At 36.7% G+C, this 9,984-nt stretch overlaps 1 protein-coding gene across 2 annotated transcripts; it reads right to left on the reverse strand.

Annotated features, from left to right (window-relative positions):
• Positions 1-3,876: 3,876 nt before the first annotated feature.
• On the reverse strand, positions 3,877-6,708 carry LOC122085062 (peroxidase 10-like). Of its 2 annotated transcripts, none has more exons than XM_042653501.1 (4): positions 6,320-6,708; positions 5,873-6,064; positions 5,102-5,198; positions 3,877-4,418 (listed from the first exon to the last, which is right to left on the reverse strand). In XM_042653501.1, exons 1-4 carry the CDS (start codon positions 6,563-6,565, stop codon positions 4,009-4,011), a joined length of 945 nt encoding a protein of 314 aa, XP_042509435.1. In that variant the 5' UTR covers positions 6,566-6,708; the 3' UTR covers positions 3,877-4,008. The 2 variants fall into 2 exon arrangements, with proteins under 2 accessions (XP_042509435.1, XP_042509434.1); XM_042653500.1 differs by having other exon boundaries at positions 5,033-5,198; positions 6,320-6,702.
• Positions 6,709-9,984: the final 3,276 nt, after the last annotated feature.

A 9,984-nucleotide genomic window follows, 5' to 3' on the forward strand; every position in this document is an offset into this window, starting at 1 on the left:
TAGCTAATGGCATCTTAACTAGATCCGGATCCATTTCAATCAAACACATGCATGTCTAGAGTTATGCACCCACAGGTATTGGGCAACGTGTATGTGTCCAATTGAAAGGAGGTTGGAAGGAAAGTCATTGGAAAGGATCTCAATCCATCTTAACTCGTTGTATTGTTCATTTTATTATAAAAACGAGAGTAGCAGGAGGTTTAATTTTGGATAGAAAAAGGTGTGGATCGAAAATGTTGTCGAAACTCATTTGTCCCTTGCTTCAAGTTGTTTTGAAAATGAATCCTCTTGGGTATTTATTTATTTTTAAATCTTATATATATATATATATATTTTTACAATCGTATATCTTAAGCATATATGGGCAGCTGGGCCATTGGGAATTCACACTGAATTCCTCGAATTCTCTTCCCTTGAATGATTAATGATTTCTTCTTCTTCACTCCTCTATGATAAAATTCGTGTATTGTCCATATTAGCTGTAGATGCAGTTTTTGATTCAGTTCGGACCTGTTTAGCATAGATTAGAAATCAGCCTGGAGGGGTCTTTGGGGTAGAGGCTCCGATGCCTAAGTTAGATTTCAAGTGAGTAAAGAGGAACGAAATGTAGAGCTTTGAGTGTGTTATCTGTCTTACCTCTGAGATCCGTTAAGTGTCCCTTATATAGAGGTCAGTGACCTTCTATTGGCTACCTAGCTGGTTACTTTCTTCGCTGATGTGGAGCTTGTCACTATTGGTGGGCTGGTCACCATCTAGGCTGAGGTGGCCAATCTTGTAATGGTTAACCTAACCATGGTCGACCCATGGTAACATAACCGCCTAAACCATCATTTGTTAAGTTTGTTAGCTACGATTAAGTCTAGAAACAGTTATGGGTGTCACTGTCATATGATTAGGTGTATGATCTATATCCCACATGGATGATGATACCAAGTGTGGGGGTAGGGTAAAAGGTCTAGATAAGAGGTCGGCATAATATGAAATGTACATGCATGGTCAAGGTAAAAGATGTCGACTAGAGCCCTTCTCGTCTGATTCCATGATGTCCTATTAGTAGGGCCAAGGTCGTCAGGATATACAAGATTAACCCGGATTATCATTGGTTAGTGCTATAGTGGCATATGATTAGCTATCACCATGTACATTATTTGGCTTATTCTTAATAGTTGTTTATTTCAAAATGATGTTTTCAACCCTTATGAAGTCATTCGGCTCATTTTTTAGATGGGTAAATTAGGTTGCATGTATTGCAAGCATACCAAATTGCGTTATTTCATCTTCTAATTAATCATGCTCTCATTGATTATTAAGCTTTATCAGTATCGTATCATCCAGTCCTAATTTGTGATGTTTGTTTTGACTCTAGTGTGAACTCTGCTGGTTGGGCTCCTATCATTTTATTTCAATCATAATTCACATTTGCCTCTGAGTTATGGTTTTACACGAGACGTTGGCACCAAAGACCAAAGGCATTATGCAAGATTTGCAACATATGCTGACAAAAGGATACAAGAAAGTAGAGTGTGGTTTCCCATCTCATGGTTAAAACAGAGAAATCATCATGAATGGCCTTTAGATATGTCTGATCTATTTCTGACCATTATCTAGATCTTTGTTTAACAAGATGGATGTACTTTCATCTCTTAAGGATTCTCTAACTATTTTTTTCAGTAGGTACTACGCTCTTTTTTTTTTTTTTTTTTTTTTTAAAAAAAATGTGCATACTTTCAGAAACTTGGGAGATAAGTAGCAACTGACCGGAAAAATATGGACACATCTATGTAATACGAAGGATACAATATATGCAATGAATTTGCTATATTTACATATTCGTATTTTCTAATGGGACTGTCTGAATGCATTACCAAAAAAAAAAAAAAAAAAGCCTTTAGCGACTTTATTAGGTAGCTAAATCATTTACCGATATTTTTTTTTTTTCTTCTTATCGGAAATCAATTTATCATGAATTGTGTCACAACTAATGAATCTTGGTGGTATTATCTACCATGCATGTTTATAGATTTAGTGACAATAGTATTCATGCAACTAAATAATTTATGTTTTGTGGTGGCGTCGATAATTACTATGTGTTTTTATTTTCTTAGTTAAAGCTACTAGTACTAATAGGACATCCCATTACCCCACCCCCACACCCTTAAAAAAAAAAAAAAAAAAAAAAAAAAAAAAAAAAAAAAAAAAAAAGAAAGAAAGAAGAAAGAGGACATCACCACTAAGAACAATTATTGTCATGTGGCATGCAACATGGAGCTACATTTTGTGAATAGTAAGTAGAGGCTCCAGTGGTCTCTTATTCATATGTCAAGTTATAGCTTTAAATGAGATGGATCAAGTGACAAAATAAACAATTAAAAAATCTAGGGCTAAAAAAAGTGCATGCCATTATTAATTTGGACTGTCCAGAGGATGCAAACCGATACAGAGGATAGTATATGATTGAGTTTGAATTGATTTATTCCATAAGGGTGATGCAAAATTTTCCTAGTTAGAGCGTAGTTAGCAAAAACACTTTTTTTCTTTTTTATCATTTAAAACGTTTCTTTCTATTTGTTTCCCAAAGATGCGGGAAAAAAGGCAACAACCAAAATTTCCATTTAAATGAGTTTAAGACATGTTCTCCCCCCCCCCCCCCTTCCTTTTTTTTGAGTGTTTTTTTAAGACTTTTAGAATTGTTGAATATAATGGTTAATTAACTAAATATAACTCTCTTTCCCAACAATTGACTTTATTCTTTCTCCAATGTGAAGCTGATTCGAAGAATTACATTTCTCATGATATTATCTTCAACTCAAATTTAATGCATGAACCCCGAAATGGAGCTACAAATTAATTGATGCGTGATTTGCTAAGTAGTGTTTCTAAATTGATTGATCTTCCAATTCCTACTAAACATACATCACTTTGAGAGTAAATTTACTATGTTAACAACAATGAACAATAGCATAGCTAAGCCACATTGCTCAACAGAATTATGGACATTTTTTTTTTTTTTTTTTGTTATGGTGTAAATTTATAACTGATGTTGGATGATATTTGATGATGTCTTAGAACTTACAATGATTTATCAAATATATATGCATTAATGTTGGATGTTATAGTTGTTTCGAATATTAAATGCAGTTGTTCATGTAATAATTCTTTAATTTATATGAGTATGCTGTCTTATGTTTGGACTACCATTTCATCCTCATCATGGTTGCCATTGCTGCTAATCTTGAAGGCATCTTATTGTGGGGTTTTATTTATAGGAGAAAGAACTTTGTGTGTCTAGCATTCTCATGCCTACACACAGTACAATCCCTGAAACAAGGGTTTATGAAAATGTGCCCTTGCCCTCTGAAAACAAGGGGTGTATGTGAGCATGAGGATGTTGGTGTATGATGTCTTGTATTCCGTCGCAGTTTAATCCAGGGAGTACTGGTGCAGCACCTAGACAGACAGAATGGCGGTCCCGCTGCATAGCAGGGGGTGTAGGGGGGCGCAACCCCCCGCTCAAATTTTTTATTTGAGAGCTAATGTGTACTTTCCGGATTAGGGTTTTTTCGCTATATATTTGTAGCGAGGGTTTCTTTCTTTATAATGCAAGCAATACTGAGAGGTGTGAAGATGAGCGCTGTAACCCTATTCTCCATTGATAGTGAAACAGGATCTCATCTTACCGGGGACGTAGGCAACTTTGCCGAACCTCATAAAATCCGTGTGCATTATTCGTTTTGTTTTTTCATTATCTTCTGCATCGTTTTAGGGTTACGTTTCTACAGAGGAATACTAGATGAACAGAGTTCATCATCCCTTTTATTTATTATGTTACGGAGGCTGCAGTGCTTGCTGCAATCGATTACGTGGCATCTCACTCAATTGATAACTTGGACTTAATATTTAAAGATGAAACGATCAACTAGCTAGATTCACTTGATCAAGGTGGCAAGCAAAACCCATTAAGTTATACTATAGCAGGCACTAATACAACTCTACAACTGTAATTTAAGTTCAGTTAAGAGATCCACATTTCTTCCTTATTTGTCCATCATGTCCAGTAAGTATGCCAACATTGCTCAGCTTCACCATTGATGCCGCGAAGTCGTTATAGAACATATAAGGATTCTTACTATAATAATCAACCATTGAAGCAGTTCTTGGATCTCCAATAAGGGCTTGGTCTGATTCAAGGAGCCCTGAATTGTTGAGTAGGTTTTTGTAATACTGATTATCGAACTGGTTGATTGTGACTGAGTCGAGAGCAGCAAGGTTGCTGTTGGCTCCATCGCTACTAGGACAAGTGCTTTGTAGGTTTTGGAGGAGAAATGAGTTTAGAGTTGGATCTGGCTTACCAGAGCCCATGTAGTTGAACAGCCTCCTCTTGAAGGTGAAACACTGGGCAAAGCCGATGGTGTGTGCACCTACAAGAAAAAAAAATGACCAAGTCTTTGGTTAGAAGACATTCTTACTGACTCTGACCCGGATGACTTAGACCAGGCAACCCAACTGAGTCCAACCGGAAAAACCTAAATTTGGCCGGGCTATTTATTAAACGTGTTGGGCTCAAGCCCGGACCAAATACTATTCAGTTGTTCCTAATGCAAAAGTCTTATTTGACGGCCATCCGACTGACCCAGCATGTTTAAAGCCCATAAAGAGCTTGATCACATCTCATTGGAACCTCTTTCACTCAGTTTGACATGTTTGAAGCCTTTTTATAGTCCCTTTAGCCTGATTAAAGACAACCCCATCATTGTGCGAGGTCCTGAAATAGGAAACCCGATTAGTCTCAACTGAAACCAACTCAGCCTGACCAATCAACACCCCTTGGACCACCCAACCAGTATAATGATCATCTCGGATTTTCAGACCGGATGGTTTCATAAAATTTGCAATCAGTTTCCCATCAAGAATTCCAGACCAGATGGTTGAACCATCAATTGTTGGGCTTGAATGGGCCAGGTTCTGGTCCATTTTTACTCTTAATTAACAATTGTAAAATAATACTAATATTTGTAAGGATAATATAGGGGACCTGAGAGCAGCACAACATCCCTTATATCAAGACCCTTGGAGGTGAACTTGGCTGTAATGTTTTCTAGACCTTCAAAGGGCGATGGGATCTGCTGGTTTGATGCCTGAACGCTCGCCGTCATGCCATCCCGCCTTCCCAACTGGACCGGCCAGTACATCCCGCCGGACTGAAATCAATCCACAAAAACTGATCAGTGCTCAATAGAGAGGGAAGAGAAACTAGAGGAACATTACGTATAAATTAAAGGGTGGGTTCATTTCCACTGAGCACATCATAACTTAGTGACTCGCAAACTAGAGACTGTTCATGATTTAGCCACATATCTTTCAATTTCTAGAGGGTAGTTAAGTTGGCAAGGGATTTTCTCTTCGGAAGGTGTGTGGTTCTAAGTTTGACTCTTATTTCTCTAAAGCACTCGTATGAGGATGTTTAGTACTCTTCACTGTTTTCAATGAAAATTAAATGATTCTCATTTAATACTGATTTGACTTGGTTCATGTAATTGTGGGGTCAATGTAGAACTATAGTCTCATCAAGCCGAAGACTTAGATATCTATCGTTAGCCAAAAAATTAAAATAACCACATCAGACAATAGAGAATCAGGGGATGGATGGCAACATTTATATTTCCAATTAATATTTTTGAGTCAGAACAGAAGTACTTTTTTCTTTAAAAAAAAAGTCAGAAGTAGTTCTTTTTTGTGTTTCTTTAAGTTAGAACACTTCTGTAAGGAAAAAAAAAAATTATATGATAAAATTGAGAAACAAAATTTTCCATAAAAAAGAACAGAAACACGAAGGAAAAAAAATCATGATATTATACAAACATAGGTTGCTTACAAGAACCACGGCGTCCCTGGCAGCAAGAATAAGGATATCAACGCAGGAGACAGTTTGTGGGCAGTATCTCTCGACATCAGCCTTAATGTTGTCTATGACTTCGAACCCTCTTGCAGACTTTCGATTTGGGTTAGAGTTTTTTTCCCCGGTCATATTGGGAGTATCATCTAAAAGCACGGAAGCATCACATCCCTACATCCACATGGAAGAATAAGAAATTAGACTATTAATGTTCAACAAAATGAGGAGGAGAAAGTTTTCCTTCACCGGGCTGAAAGGTTCACAATTCCCTATAGGGTTTTAGTTTGTTCTCCAAAATACCATATCTGAACCTGTGTGGAGAATGAACACCATGGGTGAAGAAAAACTCAGTCCAAATGAAGAGTTTTTTAGGAAACACTTTCAGAAGTGAAGGAGAAGGAGAAGGAGAAGCAGAAGGATGGTCACATTGACAATGCAGTCATGGAACAGCAATCGGAGGAGCGAAGCAGCGATCCTGGTTTCGTTCATCATAGCCGACCAGACACCGAACCTAACGATACTCTCCAGTGGAGGACATGTCCAAGCATAAAAGTTGTAGTCAAGCTGGTAGTTAAGCTGGCGGTACTGCCCAAGAATAGGATGGCTCATAACAAAGATAAGGAAGATAACAGGAATGGCAAAGTGGGCGAAGGGTTTCTGTTTCTCAACCATTTTCTAACTCCTAGGAATTGGTAATAACTATATGCTTCAAGTGCTGAATAATGATGGGGGGAGGCTGAAGAGGGAGAAAGATGGTGCATCTAATATATGGAGAGACCAAGGGTGCTCCCATGCTACTTCATTGGCCTAGACATCAGAGAGTGGCAATGCCACTAGAGCAATCTAAACCCTTACATCATATCCCACAACTTTGATGTAATGGAGGTTTAGATTTACATTAAACCCTAAAAAACTAAAGGGAAGAATTTGTAATTTTAAAAAAATGAAAAGATCTTCCTGAATGGACTCATCAAGCTATGAGAATTTCAGGCATGTGGAGAATTCCATAATCTTATATTTTCTTGGAGGTCATTGTGGAAGAGAACTATACAAATTTAAAGATGGATAAGTGTGAGTGGGATATCCACAAAGAAGAGCAGTAATAAGTGTTGCAGATTAAAGGTGGAAAAAGGGAAAGAATTAATAAGGTTTGTGTTGGCTGACTCAATCTAGTTCCAGTTCCATCACTTGTGCAAGAGTGCCGTTGATGTGAGCATAATTTTTTCCACTTCTCATGTTAGAGATTAATTACAGAGGTGGAGAATAAATTATAGAGGTGGAGGCGGCCAGCCACTGGGGTGTTGAGGTCGAGTCCTAATCCACATCATGTAAGATATAATATCCCCACACCTTGGGCCTTGTAGGCGCCCAATTCTTCTTCAATTCGGGCCACCATCCCCATAGTGGTGAGTCCATCCATATGGGAAGTTGAGTTTTGCACGTAAGAAGGTAGCAAGGTCAACTCTTGTAAAAAGAAAGTGTCAGCATACTCTCTTTGGTTATATTTTATTTATTTATTTTTTTTGAATAAAGCACTTTCATTATATTTGATTGCCAAGAAAAAAAAAATATATTTGAATTTATGAAGAGACTCATAAATTAATCATTGTATTATCATAAAATTTTTTATTTTATTTTATTTTATTTTTCTTTTTTCCTTTTTTTTTTTTTTGGCAACTAATAATAATAATGATGATAATGATAAGATAATTGAGTGGACTAAGTTGAATGGGAATCCATTCACCCAGGGTGCCTTAAATGCACAAATGAGGTATTTTTTTTTGGAAAATAGTACTAAAAAACTATAGGAGTTTATGAACCTTAGCATGGAGTGATGAATTTCACCATGTGGAGAAAGAAAACTTTGCCTTAATTGATTTATGTGAGTTCACTCCATCCTAAGGAGAGTGAAAAACATAAATCAACATGGCATCCCGTGTGTGCACCATTGACCTTTAGAAAGGTTTTAAAATTGAATCGACGCTACCGCCTAGGTTGAATTGAAGCTAATTGAGTCAATTTTAATTAATCAAATCTGACTGATTTTGAGACAACTTTAGCTGATTCAAATTGAATGGATGGGACCGATCCCTTACTCAATTATATATTTTGGAATCTTTTACTATGAAAAGGTTCTTGCACCACCAAGAAGGGTATTCTCTCTCTCTCTCTCTCTCTCATATGAAATGATCCCACTACCCTCTTATGTAGAAAACTATTCCTTCGCATCTCATTGGTGTACTTCTCTATACCGTTTTGTAAGAAAATCCTTTCCTTCTAAAATTATGGGAAAAGGTTTTCTTGACCACCCGAGCATGGTTTGCTAACACATTTGTCTCAATCTCTTTCATCCTCATATGAAATGATCTTGCTGTCCTCTTATACATGATACTATTTTATGACAATTCATTGGTGCACTCCTCTGTACCGCTTTCTAAGAAATTCTTTTCCCTTTAAAATTATGGGAAAGGGTTTTGTTAAGTTTGTTTCGAATTCTTGACCCATTTTGAAGATTGATCTCTCTGACATATTTTGGTGGTGACCTGAATGGGAAGTTTTCTAAGATATGTGATGGAAGTAAAGGGGTTGGGCCGATACGCCCCCATGGTATGGTACAACCGGATCGACATGACCTGATGGGTCGACCCGTGACTTGAAGTATATAATGTACTATTGTCTTGTTGAGAAAGTCATCGTATTTTGAGGGGGGTTTTCGAGCTAGAGTTTTAGGGTGAGTTTCCTCATCGCTGTTTGGGTGTTATCTCTCTTCTGGATAGTAAAACTTCTTCTTCTTCTTCTTCGTTCGGGGACGTAGCATGCCACCCTGGTGTTTGAACCTCGTTCATTCTCTATGTTGTGCCATTTGTCTTGGTTTATTTATCGTATTTCTTGTTTGCTCTAGTAGGTTTTCTTAACCACCCGAGTATGGTCTGCTAACACATTTGTCTCAATCTCTCTCGTCCCCACATGAGATGATCTTGCTGCCTTCCTATATATACATGATACTCTTTTATGACAATTCATTGCTGCACTCCCCTATGCTTCTTGAAAGGATGACCATCCTCCTCAAATTATTTACCTCTTTCACGTTTGATAAGTGGATGTACGTAATTGCTATATTGACTCACGAAAGATGAGTACCCTATGAAACGTGTCTTTGTATATAGAAAACTGAGAGCCATTCGACAATAGATTATATTGAGCAATCACTTAGGCTGTGTTTGGTAACCAAGAGAAGAAAAGAAAAGAAAAGAAAAGAAAAGAAGATAAAAGACAACAATGTATCGTGTTTTTGTATATAGAAAACTAGGAGCCATTTGACAATGGATCAAATTGAGCAATCGCTTATTCTCAAATTATTTTAACAGCTACTGGGCTATCGCAGAAGGCTGGGGTAGGTAAATTAATTTCTATCGAAGAGGACAATGTATCAATGCCTTTTTTTTTTTCCTCTTCAAATGAACAGTGCATACTTTCAGAAACTTTGCAGATAAATAGCAACCGACGGGAAAATATGGCCACATCTACGTAATATGAGGGATATGCATGTATGAAATGAATTTATTATATTTACATATTCTCATCAATATTTTTTAATGGGATTGTCTGAATGCATTACAAAAAAAAAGTTGGCTTTAGTGACAATATTTATTGCTGTTAAAGGTCACAAAATAGCTAAATCATTTACCAGTTTTTTTATCCTCATCGATCAGAAATCTTTCATGAATTCTGCCACAACTAATAAATCCTGGAGGTATTATCTACCATGCATGTTTATAGATTTAGCCACATAGTAATATTTCCACCATTAAATAGTTTACATTTGATTGTGGTGGCAGTAATTACTAGTGCTTTTATTTTATTAATAAACCCAATTGGGGAGTTTTAGAGTACTCAGGGTTTTTATGCATGTATTCTTCATTTTCATTCATTTTTTTGATTAATAAAATTCATAATTTCTAGTAAAAATAAAATAAAATAGACCCAATTGGTTAAAGCTAGTAATAGTGGTTTATTTATTATCACTAAATTTAATATAATCAGCCGTTGTGAATAAATTTCCATTTAATGTATTTATTCCTTAAAAACTC

Source organism: Macadamia integrifolia, chromosome 7, assembly GCF_013358625.1.
Source record: "Macadamia integrifolia cultivar HAES 741 chromosome 7, SCU_Mint_v3, whole genome shotgun sequence".
Classification (NCBI taxonomy): domain Eukaryota; kingdom Viridiplantae; phylum Streptophyta; class Magnoliopsida; order Proteales; family Proteaceae; genus Macadamia; species Macadamia integrifolia.